Source organism: Oryctolagus cuniculus, chromosome 2 (assembly GCF_964237555.1).
Source record: "Oryctolagus cuniculus chromosome 2, mOryCun1.1, whole genome shotgun sequence".
Lineage (NCBI taxonomy): Eukaryota > Metazoa > Chordata > Mammalia > Lagomorpha > Leporidae > Oryctolagus > Oryctolagus cuniculus.
Genome location: NC_091433.1, coordinates 191,456,063 through 191,469,646, shown reverse-complemented (window position 1 = coordinate 191,469,646; position 13,584 = coordinate 191,456,063). Strand labels below are relative to the sequence as shown.

The 13,584-nt window shown below is 43.5% G+C and overlaps 1 protein-coding gene across 5 annotated transcripts in view; it reads right to left on the bottom strand.

The window, feature by feature from the left end:
• ROCK2 (Rho associated coiled-coil containing protein kinase 2) overlaps positions 1-13,584 on the bottom strand; it is a 149,518-nt gene that overhangs the window by 22,181 nt on the left and 113,753 nt on the right. For all 5 annotated transcript variants that reach the window (XM_051827822.2, XM_070069461.1, XM_051827821.2 and 2 more), the window contains exons 14-19: positions 13,112-13,203; positions 12,648-12,894; positions 12,168-12,274; positions 10,445-10,604; positions 7,532-7,692; positions 6,956-7,140 (exon numbers count right to left, since the gene is read on the bottom strand). In XM_051827822.2, coding sequence (XP_051683782.2) covers positions 6,956-7,140; positions 7,532-7,692; positions 10,445-10,604; positions 12,168-12,274; positions 12,648-12,894; positions 13,112-13,203 — 952 coding nt within the window. The remainder of the gene's footprint in view (positions 1-6,955; positions 7,141-7,531; positions 7,693-10,444; positions 10,605-12,167; positions 12,275-12,647; positions 12,895-13,111; positions 13,204-13,584) is intronic.

Here is a 13,584-nt window from a genome sequence, read left to right as displayed (position 1 = left end):
TGAAATCGACAGCTCTGGAAGTGTAGTCTAGGGAACCCCTGACACAGAGAATCATGTTAAGTCATCTTCATAGTAGCACTAAGCTTCATTGCTCTTTACTTATTTATTTAAAGATTTTACTTATTGGGGCCAGCATTGTGGCACAGTGGTCAAAGCCATATGCAATGCTGGCATCTCCTATGAGTGCCAGTTTGAGATCCAGCTCCCTGCTGACACACCTGAGAAAGCAGCAGAGGATGGCCCGAGTACTTGGGCCCATACATTCATGTGAGAGATCTGGAAGAAGCTCCAGGCTCCCAGCTTCAGCCTGGCCCAGCCACAGCCATTGCGGCCATTTGGAGAGTGAGCCAATGGAGGGAAGATATCTCTATCTCTCCTTCTCTCTGTAACTCTGCCTTTCAAGTAAGTAAAATAAATCTTTTTAAAAAAGAGACTTTATTTATTTACTTGAAAGGCAGTTACAGATAGAGGGAGAGACAGAGTAAAAGAGAGCGAGCTTCCAACCTTTGGTTCACCCCTAAATGGCCACGATAGCCACAGCTGGACCAAAGCCAGGTGTCTGAACTCCCTATCTGGGTGTCCCACATGGCTGTAGAGACCCAAGCACTTGGGCCAGCTTCTGCTGCTCTCCCAGGCCATTAGCAGGGAACCAGATCAGAAGTAGAGCAGCTGGGACTTTAACTGGTGCCTACATGGGAGGCCGGCACTGCAGGCATTGGCCCCGACTCACTGCTTTATTAAACTCTCCTTCCCTCCCTAGTTCCTGTGGACTTCTATACTACATGACACACGACAGTGTCATCACTCCACAGCTAAGAAATGTGTTGTGTTTCCTATGTTTCAAAATTTTGTAATTTCTATCGTAATGAATAGCACTAGATAAGTCACATAAGCAAAAACTACTTAAAATTTTAAGAGTACAAATAGGTTCTGAGACCAAATAGCATACTAAACCAACAATGTGTTTATATGTTTGAATTCATAAAGAGGAAATATGTTGTTTCCTCTATTTAAAAAATATGGTTATGAGAATTTTATAATGGGAAAATATTTAAATACGTGGGTATTTAAAAAGTATATAGCAAGAAATGCTCCCAGCAAATGATGTAATCCCACTATCTTCAATCTACATATTCTCAGAACTCATATTCTCATCTGCATTTCATACAACTTGATCACTTTGTTTACTCACTGATATTTAAACCTCATGGTCAAAGGGAAGTAATGACTCGATGTCGTTTGTCCGTGTTATTTCTGATTTTATTAGAGTATATTACTGAGAATGTGTGATTCTTATTTCTGTTGGAGCCAAAATTTCAAGATGAAAATAATAAATATATATGAAAGATCAAGTCTTAAAGTTGTCCCCACCAACATCAGCTAAGGCAACTGCATCAAACCAAGACATTATTTTAATTATCAAGATCTTTTGAAAACCTGATATTCACTTATATGAGGGCACTTTTAAAATGTTCATGGAAGGCACATAAGCAGAAGTTGGGTCCAAAGTGGAGTAGCCAGGACTCAAGCTGGCACTCAGATATGGGATGCCAGCGTCACAACTGACGGTGTAACATGGTGCCACAATACTGGCCTCAAAAATATATATTAGGAAAAAAAACTACGAATGTATCTTTTTTTTTATTTGACAGAGTTAAACAATGAGAGAGAGAGACAGAGGTCTTCCTTCCGTTGGTTCACCCCCTAAACAGCCGCTACAGCCAGAGCTATGCCGATCCGAAGCCAGGAGCCAGGTGCTTCTCCTGGTCTCCCATGGGGTGCAGGGCCCAAGCACTTGGGCCATCCTCCACTGCACTCCCGGGCCACAGCAGAGAGCTGGCCTGGAAGAGGCGCAACCGGGACTAGAACCTGGCGCCCATATGGGATGCTGGCGCCACAGGCAGAGGATTAGCCAAGTGAGCCATGGTGCAGGTCCCTGAATGTATTTCAAAAACACATTTTTGCATTAAAATGAACTTTTAATTGTTTCTCCACCAACCTTTTAAAGTGTCCTTATATGAAATTTTAAAAATCTAACACCAGGTATTTAATAAAAGTATTTTTCTAGGTTACTTATGCTAACAAATAAAACAAATGCCATGTGGACAGCTGTCAATACTGCATTATTTAGGGAATAACGACAAGAAGCAAGTCAGTACATGTTCAGCACAGCTTCATTCTTTTTTGACTCTGCAGATGTGGAGCCCACAGACACAAAGGGCTGACTGTGGTTCAGAGAGCAGCTATGGAGCAAGCAAGCACTGGTTACAATTCAGCAGCACAGAACAGCTTGAAGGAGCTGTAACGACAACAGCAGTCTCATCCGCTCCTCTCCATGCCCTCCCAATTCTCCTTCCTCAGGAGAAGCCCCTTTGTCGTCGCTGGGTTACTGCTGCACCTCAGGTATTTCTTGCCATAGAGTGTAGACGTAATTTACCAATTCCCTACTGTGACTGAGAATCGGCTCTCCTGCCATCTCCAGCCTCTCCCCAGCGCCCAGCACAGCTGTGTCACTGTGTGAGCAGCACAACCAGATGCTCATTTCCTGTGACCTCAACCCGAAGCACTGCCTTCCTGGTCAGTTAGATGAGCCCATTCTCTGTTTTTCAGATTCCAGAAGAACATGTACGGATGCTCCCCCATTGTCCTTTCAATCAACTTTTCTCCTTCAACTGTTCCTCTCTAGCATTCCGTTAATGATTCCCTCCCCTTGATTGGTAGCTCTCTCTGGGATTTGTCCCGGTCAGGTGCTAGGACTCCAAGGACAGTCTCATTGTGTCGTACCTACATCTTCCACATCAGTCCCCTGTGATCTACATTTTGTAAAACTGCTTTGATTTTTTTCTTCAACTTTTTCTAATAAATTTATACTGGGAGTACTTTGTATTCTTTAAGAGCTCTTTCTCTTATGCTGGCTGTCCCTTTTACATTGTTTCTGGTTGTCAACAATGCTAATTAATACCAGCGGGGTTTTAAACCTGCCTTTTTTTTTTTTTTAAAGATTTATTTTAGTTATTTGAAAGTCAGAGTCAGAGTCAGAGTCAGAGAGAGAGAGGGAGGCGGAGACAGAGAGAAACCTTGCATCCGCTGGTTCACTTCCCAAAGGCTGCAATGGCTGGGGCTGGGCTGTGGAGCAGCCGGGGGCAGGACTAGCACCTGTAAGGGATGCTGGTGCTTCAGGCAGAGGCTTTAAACTGGTGGGGTCTGGTGCTATGGAACAGTGGGTCAGGCCCACAGCCCGCAGACCAGCATTCCATATGCGTAACAGTTCAAGTCTCGGCTGCTCCACTTCCAATCCAGCTTCCTGCTAATGCGCCTGGCAAAACAGTGGAGGATGACCCAAGTTCTTGGGCCCCTGCACCCATGTGGGAGACCTGGAATAAGCTCTTGGCTCCTGGCTTCAGCCTGGCCCAGCCCCGGCTGTTGCAGCCATTTGGCATGGAAGACGCCTCTCTCTGAAATTTTGCCTTTCAAATAAATAATCTTAAAAAAATTCATACTAGGTTTTTGTTTTACAGAAATTATTTATGTATATATGTAGGTAGGTAGGTAGGTCAGAGGCAGAGAGTGAGAACAGAGACGGAATGCTCCCATCTACTGGTTCACTCCTCAAATGTCTGCAAACAGCCAGGCTGAGCCAGACCAAAGCTCAGGGCCAAGAACTCAATCAATCCAGGCCCCCAAGTGGGTGGCAGGAACTCAACTAGTTGCATCACTGATGCTTCCCAGGGTGTGCACTGGGAGGAAGCTGGAATCAGGAGCTGGAGCCAGGAGTTGAACCCACGTATTCTCAAGTAGCAGACAGCATCCCAGCTGGCCAGGATCTTACTAGTCCAATGCTTCCTTCAGAACTTCTAGAAGTTCTCTTCTACTGCTTGACATGTTTTCTCTGGGGGCATTTTTCCTTTTTCCTTAATACAATCTTCCTCTTTCATATTACAGGCCTTTCTCAAACGCTTAGTGGAACCTGGTTATTTATTTACAAAGGAACCAAGAAAAAACTGAATGCCTATGCATGTGGGGCACTTTTTTAGCCGCAAGCTTCAATTCTGGAGTTAGGAAGCCAGCAGTGAGCTGCGAGACCCCTCAATGCCACCCTGGAGCAGGCCTTTCTCTGGGCTGCTGACCCTCACTAACTGGCTAATTTCTTTGGAGGGGAGCGCTCCAGTGGGAACCCTGGTGGTGGGAGGTGCCTGGACGCAGGCATTTCCGCAAGGAGAGGTAGCAGAGGGTGATTGTCAGGCTATTCCACTTACAGGTGCATCTTATTCCAGTTCTTCAGATTATTCTCTTTGAAAATTAAAATGTTTTTTTCTTCATCTATATCCCACTGCATACACACTCCTTGCTTCCTCTGTTCTACTTCATTAGTCACAAGACACACATCTACTTGCTGTTATCTGCTTTGCTGAAAAACCTGCTTGACCTCCAACCTGTTTGCACTCTTGTAGTAGGCTTATATATTAAAAAAAAAAAAAAAACATTATTTACTGGAGTTTTACTGCAATCTTAGAAGCAAGAGGGGATGCAAATGTTGGCCGTTACAAAAGGAAGCCTAGGGATGGGTGTTCGGCCTTTCGGTTAACTGCCCACATCTCTCATGGGAGTGCCTGGGTTCGACACACAGCTCCAGCTCTTGACTCCAGCTTCCTGTGAATGCAGACCCTGGGAGGCAGTGGTGAGAGTTCAAGGAGCTGGGTGGGTCCCTACCACCCCAATGGGAGTCCTGGACTGAGCTCCTGGCTCCTGGGTTTGATCTGACCCAGCCCCGGGCAGCTGTTGTGGGCATTCAGGGAGTGAACCAGTTCATAGTTCATACACTCTCTCCAATAAATAAAATTTTTAAAACAAATAAATAAGAGGAAGTCTACATAGCACTGCATATGTAAATTTCAATTGCTTATATCTCTTGTACCCTAATTATTTATACACCTGTCTTATCTCCTCACAGAAGAACTTCTGATAAAATAATTATAAGTTTCTCAAGGGTGGGAAATGCATTGAGTGATCTTTGTATCTCCCAGAGCCACTATTACAAAGACTCAGACATGACAGGAATGCATTCATTCATACAGCATTCATTAAGGATGTGTAAGATGTTAATCGGACTAGTGAGAAGAAAATATAACAATGATTTTTGCCACTCAGTAAACTTGTAATGTATTAAGAGGTTAACGGTAAGCATGGGTTTCTTTAAGAAACAACTGAGCCATGTGGACTTATAAAGAAAGTAAGAGGCAAACATATGACATACTACAAATTAAGCATAAACAAATGCTATTAGAACAGGGAAGGAAACACAATCAGACTGACTGACTGGCTCTTGCATTCCTATAGAATAGATGCTAGGATAGATATCAGAGAGAGCAGTCCGTCACGTAGTGCCAAGAGCATGTTCTTGAGAGCCGAGGGTCCACGTGGAGGCTCTCAACCAAAGAGAGGCCCAGGGAGTCCCACCTCAGGACTCAGTGCTTTCGGAGCCTGGTATCCAGTAGTCAATAAAGATCTCTCCAAATAAATGAGGCTACACGACATACCTCTAGGCTAGCAGTGGCCAGTTTTTCTGTTAAATGGAAAAGGCCAGGCTAAAATGAAAATAAAGCTAATATACAGGAAAACAGGAGCAAAGACAAGAACATCTGAATACTGATCCAATATCTAGTTCTAATTTTAAAATAGGAAATCTCATGAAGTTTAAGAGTCTAGGCTTACCTGGCAATAAATAAATTGCCAAAAAGAACAAAGGCTACTTGAGTATCTGACCACCCTTCTCCAGCCAGTGTCAGTCTTACTGACCTGTCACAGGCGCGTGAAGGCAGGCAATCAGCACCGATGGCAGCAGCAACACCAACAGCGATGGTGGTGACTGTCCCTACCTACTCACTGTGTGCTCCAGCCTTTAAATCCATCATTATCACAGCAGATACCTAACAAGCAAACTGCTACTGCCCCCTTTTACAGAAGTGATAAAGGGCTCAGACAGGTCAAACATTTTGGCCAGTGCTGATTAGCTAGTTAGAAGCGGAACTGACATTCACTCTGCAGTCTGTCTGGCTCCAACGCCTACGTCTTTTCCACTCTATCACCTTGCCTCTCATCGAATGACTGGGATCCAGTGTAAACTTTTGGTCATGATGGGAAGGAATAATGTACTACTAAAAGAAAGAATGGGGGGCTGGTGCTGTGGCGTAGCAGGTAAAGCCGCCGCCTACAGTGCTGGCATCCCACAGGGACACAAGTTCAAGCCCGGCTGCTCCACTTCCCGTCCAGCTCTCTGCTATGACCTGGGTAGCAGAAGATGGCCCAAATGCTTGGGCCCCTGCTCCCACATGGGAGACTCAGAAACAGCTCCTGGTTCCTGGCTTCGGATCAGCACAGCTCTGGCTGTTGCTGCTATCTAAGGAGTGAACCAGTAGATGGAAGAGCCCCCCCAACACACTCTCTCTGCCTCTGCGTAACTCTACCTTTCAAATAAATAAATAAATATATGTTTTTTTATTATGTTTTTTTTTAAAAGAAAGGGACAAATTTTAATATTGATTTAATATTATTATTGAATTTTTTTTGTTTCCATTATGTATGCGAATACGTTTTCTTATTTTCTGAGTATTACAGTATATCCTATGAAATGATTAAAATTTACTTGATGTTTGCTTAATCTTCAAACAACCCAAGTCCAAGAAACTAAAGAAACAAGCCAGCCCCCGGAGAGCGAGCTGGGGCGGGGGGGGGGGGGGGGGGCGGTGACTGCCGAACTGCACCAGCAAGGAGGCAAAGCCCCAGGCGTTGTTGTGATGCAGCTCCCACACCTGCCCTGTCATCACATCACAGCTAGGTGGCAGCAGTCAAATGCTGGCAGGGAGACAAACTGGTCAAGAGAGTAAAACAGCCAGAAGAAAACCCCCGGGGGCCCAGGAGCCACTCACGTGAGCCGACCTGCCTGGAGCGCACTTACTTGCGGAGCTCCGCGTTCTGCTTCTCCAGGCTCACTCTCACCTCCGTGAGGTGGCTGTTCTCCTGCCGCAGCTGCTTCTCCGACACCCTCAGGCTGCTCACCTGCTGCGTCTGCATCTTCAGGTCGTTCTGGGTGAGGCAGCGCTTCTGGGTCTCCTGCTCTATTTTTAATGTCAGGTTTCTAACCTAAAAAATACATTCAATACTTGGGACTTACGTAAATCATTGTGATTTTTCTTATTAGTGAATCTGGTAGCAAGGATGGTGCCATAAGACAGACACTTGTCTCAGGAGGCAGTTAAATTCAGTTCATACTGAAATATGTATTATTTTTCTAGGAATGTTATATTTTTAAAATAAAATATGATCTTTAAGGTAAAATAACTTTAGAAACTATTAAGTTATGAGTCATTTACCATAGCATTGAAATTCAATAAAACCAATGACATATAAAGAGCATTAACTCAAACACAAATTTTAAAAAATTATTAACGCATGAATAGACCATCTCAATTAAACCCAGTTTCCCACTAAATCACTAACTGGTTTATTATGAACTAGCTGACGCCTCACGTACATCTTCGTTCAGCACATCTTTCTGTGTGAGGAGCTCACTCAGCTTCTGCTGTGACTGTTTGAGGTCACAGTCTAACAGGGAGCATCTTTTCTCAGCTTCCAGCAACAGGTTCTCCACTTTCTGTTTTAATGTCCTTTCCTCCAAGAGCTTCTTCTCCATTTCTAGCATAATAAAAATGGAGATAATCAAGAATTTGAAACTAAAAGAAGCATGTCAAATGTATGCCACAGTGCTAACAAACATTACAGTGAACGATGTTGCTTCATGACTATATTCTTATTACTTCCACTCCTCTCAATATACTTAAAATGTCAGGAATTCTATGCCTGAAAATTAGAGGAGCTTCATTTGCAGGGTATTAAAAATACCATACTGTACAATGTTACACGTTCTTAATGGATGAAGGATAATCCTGCCTTTAGTTACAGTTCTGTAGGATGTGTAAATTTTAAATAAAGACCCATTTTCTTGCTATTCTGTGTCTCTCATTACTATTTTATCTTAAAACATTCCAGGCAGATTCTATGACTTCTCAGCTCACTCCATATTCACATATTATCATGCAGATGTTGAAATTATGTTTTGGGGAGACCAAAAAGGACAGGATTCTAGCATTAAACTCCCTTTAAGCCCTGGCTGACACTAAGTATTTAATCACACAAATCAACCTCGTTGGGCCTGTTTCCTTACCTCTAGGTTGGAGATAACAGTATTACACTTCTAGGAATGCTATGAATATTTCAAGTTGATGCATGTGTGACGCTTAGACGCTGCCTGGCACATTATTTAAGGAGAATTTTTAGAGACCTGAGAAAGGGGCGGGTTCTGTGCTGCAGCAGGTTAAGTGGCTGTCTTCAGTTCCAGCACCCTACATGGGTGCTGGTTGTCCCAGCTACTTCACTTTCGATGCAGCTCTCTGCTGATGCAGCCTGGGAAAGCAGAAGACGGCTCGTGTCCTTGGGCCCAGCCACACATACAGGACTCAGGGGAAGCTCTTGGCTCCTGGCTTTGACCTGGTGATTGGGGCATTTGGAGAGTGAACCAGTGGATGAAAGATCTCTCTTTCTCTGTAACTCTGCCTTTCAAGTAAATAAATAAAATTTTTTAAAAATCTAAGAAAATGCCCACAATGTTAGTTTTTTAATTACAAAAAGTATAGAAAATGGAGAAAATACACAAAATACTATCCTGATTAGCAGGATTATGGGTAATCTTTGCTTTTTTCTTTAAACTTTTCTTTATTTTCCTAAATAATTTACAATGTACTTTTCATAACCAGAAATGATAGTTATTTTTAAAAACCTTTTGTTTAATTAAGTTAAAGGGGGAGGGAAGAACGGAGGAAGGAAGAGAGAGAGAGAGAGGGAGAATAAGAATGATTCATCTTCCAATCACTGGCTTCCTTCCCACATGTTCACAGAGCGGGGGCTGGGTCAGGTCAAAGGCAGGAGCCAGGAACTGAACCTGAGTCTATCCACACTCAGTGTCAGGGACCTAACTACGTGAGCCATCGCCTGCTTCCTCTCAGCATGTGCATCAGCAGGAAGCAGGAAGGGAAGCAGAGTTGGAACGTGAGCCTAGTAACTCCAACACAGGACACGGCTGTCCCAAGCAGCAACTTAACCACTGCGTCAAAGCCTCGCTCCCAGAAAAGACTTTCAAAGGCCTCTTCCATCTCAAACTGAAGAGCAGGCCAAGTTTGTGTCTAACCACGTAGTTTCCATATTAAATAAGTTATTATAGTTAAAAGACTATTGTTTATAGTTACAGGATTATTGCTGTTACAGTTACAGGATAATTGTTTGATCAGCACTTCAGTCCAAATCCAATTAGGGCTCCTCTGCTCCTTCTCACCTGATGCTCAACATTTAATTACCATCCATCATAAAGCTGTATTGGGTAAAATTAAATCTATGAATTCTCAGGTTTTAATAATGGTCTTCAGAAGTGCTGAAGAACAAAATACTCTGTGCTTACAACGAGTCACAGCCAGCACTTCCTGGCCCGTCACAGGCGCCGCTGCACAGCAGTCTACCACCACCACTGTCTCTCCTGAGAGCAAGGCACAGAGTCTAAGTGCTTGGACAAGGTCACACTGCTAGTCACTATTCGGTAAATCGAGTTCACAATCCAAGAAGGCAATGATACACTTCCCTAATAGCTTTGTTTCCCGACAGTTCCCAATATTTGACAATAAAATATAAACAAATATTTTTCTAAACCAAAGAGTTCAAACACTAAATCAGTTTTTTGGAAAATGCTGCTACAGAACTCTCTCTCTCTTGGGGCATGTGTGCAGCCTAGTAGACACCAAACCTCGCATCACAGTCCCTGGGGTTGAGTCCCGCCTCGCTCCCAAATCCAGCTTTCTGTTAATGCAAACACTGTATGAGGAAAGAGGTGATGGCTCAAGTAGCTGGGTCCTGTGCACCCATATGGGAGAGCTGGACTGAATTCCTAGCTCCTGGCTTCAGCCTGGCCCAGTCCAGGCCACTGCAGGCATGTGGGGAGTGAAGCAGCTGACGGGGCCGCGATCTCTCTCCCTGCCTCTCAAATAACTGTTTGTTTGTTTGAAGATTTATTTATTTGAAAGAGTTACACAGAGAAGGAGAGGCAGAGAGAGAGAGGTCTTCCACCCACTCCCCAATTAGCTGCAACAGCCGGAACTGGGCCGATCTGAAGCTGGGAGGCAGGAGCTTCTTCTGGGTCTCCCACATGGGTGCAGGGGTCCAAGCACTTGGACCATCTTCTACTGCTTTCCCAGGCCACAGCAGAGAGCTGGATAGGAAGTGGAGCAGCCAGGACTTGAACCGATGCCCATATGGGATGCCGGCGCTGCAGGCGGTGGCTTTACCTGCCACGGTACAGCACCAGCCCCTAAACATTTTGTTTTGTTTTAAAGAAAATACATACCTTTCATGGCTTCTGATTTAGCTTCTTCAATGGATTCATAGATCTTATTTTTATCTGCTAACCGTGCTTTTGTGGTCTTATGTTCAGCTTCTTCTTGTTCTAAGCTCTGCTGAATAACTTTTAGTTGGTATGTCATGTCTATTTCCATGTTGCTCTTTTCCTATTCAAGATTTAAAATGGCAGTGATCAAAAATGCTGATCACAATTTCAAAAATTTTCAAACTTGTTTTTTAACAGGTTTAATTAGTGTCCAGTGTTTCCCTTGCTCTCCTCATCTCGACTCCATGTAATGGTGAACTCCATCCCCCAGCATCCGTCTTCCATACCTCCACTCGGCTCGTTTGGAGCGCTACCTCGAGACCGTGTAACCTCAACACAGCGAGCGACACTCTTCCCAACATCCGCCTCCGAGAGCGCCCTCCAGCCTCCCTCACTCAGGCTCAGCGCTGCTCTGAAGCCGGCCCTCGCCACCCCCCACGGGCCCCCACGCCCCAGCGCTGCTCCTCTTCTGTGGCTGCTGGCACTTCCCCTTCCCCAGCCGTCGGATGCGGGGTTTGCTGTGACTGTGTCTCCTCCTCCTCCTCTATTTCTCAAACTTGTAAGACACAGCCAACACTTTCCTCTGTTAAATCTGAAACCCCTCAAGACCCACCACCACTCGTCCATAATCCCCACTCCACAGACTTGCTCTGAGAATCGTCATAATAGAAGTCAGTCTGTTTTCTAGAGGTACACCCCAAGGATTTTCTCATTCACTAATTCGATAGTTCATATCACAAATGATATGATTATCTCTTGTTTTCAAATAAAATCTTTGACACTAAAAATGATTTTTCAGACCACATAATCCACCAGCAGAGTAATTAACTCTGCTCCAAAAGATCACTGCTACACATAGGCTTTTCCCAGCTGGGGTCTTCCGTTCACATGCTTGAGCTACCTACACACCACTGATTATCGAATATTCCTAGTGTCTGTTGCTATAGCTTCCTGCCTTGAAGATATTCTATTTTGGCTGTCCCATAGGCACTTCAAATATTAGAAGACTAAAATGGATTTTCATTGTCTCCTCTAAAGAGGTATTTTTCCTTTATTCTTTGTGAATTAACGGCACCACTATACATCTGATCATAACTGACAAACCTGAGATTTATCCTTGTTAGTCACATGGCTCACCCACTCCATTCCTCAGTGCTGCCAAATATTCCTCCCACAGAAATTTCTCAGTCATCCCCATTTCCATCCTTCTGACGACTGCACTGCTTAATTCTCCATTACCCCTTGTCCGAGTTACTGACAGCCTCTGCTGGTCTCCTCGTCTCTAGTTTCTAGTAAAAGAATAACTGTATAGACACAAGAAACCATCCCTAGTTCACGGTGTTTTTAAAGATAGACTTCTAAGTGCCAGAAGCCATGATGACTTTCTCTTCTATAATTTTAGACATGTTATGAGTCGAAGCTGGAGAAAAGCGGCGTTCTCAGTACACACACCCCAGGAGAGTCCCTTCTTTCATGAGTACCTAGCACACCGCAGGCTGCGTGCATGATGCTATCGGAAGCCTTAAAATACACCTCTCTCATCCATACAACTTAGTCTAAATAGAAAAGTCCACAAATATGAGAAAATACACCAGTCAGTGATTTCCTTTATTTTAAAGTGACTTCTCTAATCTGAAACTGTATTATCATTTTCTTACATAAAATGAAGATTGACAGGTTTTACCTTTTCCAAATCAGTGAATCTCTCCTGTAGTTGCCTCTTCTCCAGTTCTATTTTTGCTAATAAGATTTTGCCATTCTTTAAGTCTTCTTCTAGGCCAGATATTCTACCTAAAAATTGCAACATTTTAAAAACAATAAGCCCACAGAATATATACATTCAATTAAGAGTAAAAAATTTGGAATCCACCTTATATTCTGGAGTTGTTATTTCTGAGTAGGAGCTTTATACTTGTTAGTATAGCACTTTATAGTTAATTTAACTGGAACCCAATCCACTATCATAATGAGTTTGATATTTAAGATCATTCTATTTGAAAGTAAACCTCCCATTCATAAAATTTTATACCAATATATTTGCAATATTCTAATGGAACACAATAGTAGTATATTTAGCAATGTGCTGTTCTAGCACATCGTCCGTCACCTGAAGTTCACTTTAAAATAGACATCACCAAGAAAAGCCCAGTGTGACTCCGAATACCTTGCAAATCACTGATCATCTCTGATCCGTGAGTGCGGTCCCTCCTCTCAGACTCCAGAGCTGACTGCAGGTTAAGAAACTCCTTTTCAAGCTTCAGCTTGGCAGTCTCCAGCAGGCAGTTTTTATCTTGTAGATCTCTGTTGTTGGATTCCAGCTGCTGGATCTGTTTTGAACTTTCTGCCTGTGTTTTTCTTAATCGGGCTGCAGCATCAGATTCTGTTCGCAGCAAAGCATTGGTTTCATCCAGCTGTCATTCCAATCAAAGTCAGACACATAGAAAATATGTCAATTTATTATCCCATTACAAACTATTTAAAACAAACAAAAATCTGAATATATTTTTCTATGGATGTTCCGCTAAAATGAGAGGCAAGGGCCTTTTGCAACACTGCCAATTAAAACTAATGTTAATAGGCAATCAAAAAAAAGTTCAATATATTTATTGCCAACTGAGATTAACTTACTTGTTTCTGGAGTTGATTCACTTTCTCAGTGGATATTTGGGAATTCTGATTTCTTCTTTTCAAATCCTCAAGCTGATCTTTTAAGCTGTTAACTATGACCAAAAAAAAATTCAGTGGCAAGCTCCAACACAATGCATACATATACAATACACACATGCACATTCTCATGTTTTTCTTTTCTTTTTGTTAAGTAGCTTATTTTTATTTATTTATTTATTTGAGAGGTAGAGCTACAGAGAGAGGGAGAAACAGAGAGAAAGGTCTTTCATCCACTGGTTCACTCCCCAAATGGCCATAAAGACCGGAAATGGGCCGATCCTACACCAGGAGCCAGGACATGGGTGCAGGGCCCCAAGCACTTGGGCCATCCTCCACTGCCTTCCCAGGCCACAGCAGAGAGCCGGATCGGAAAAGAGCAGCAGGGACTTGAACCAGCGACCACACGGGATGCCGGCACTGCAGGCAGAGGCTTA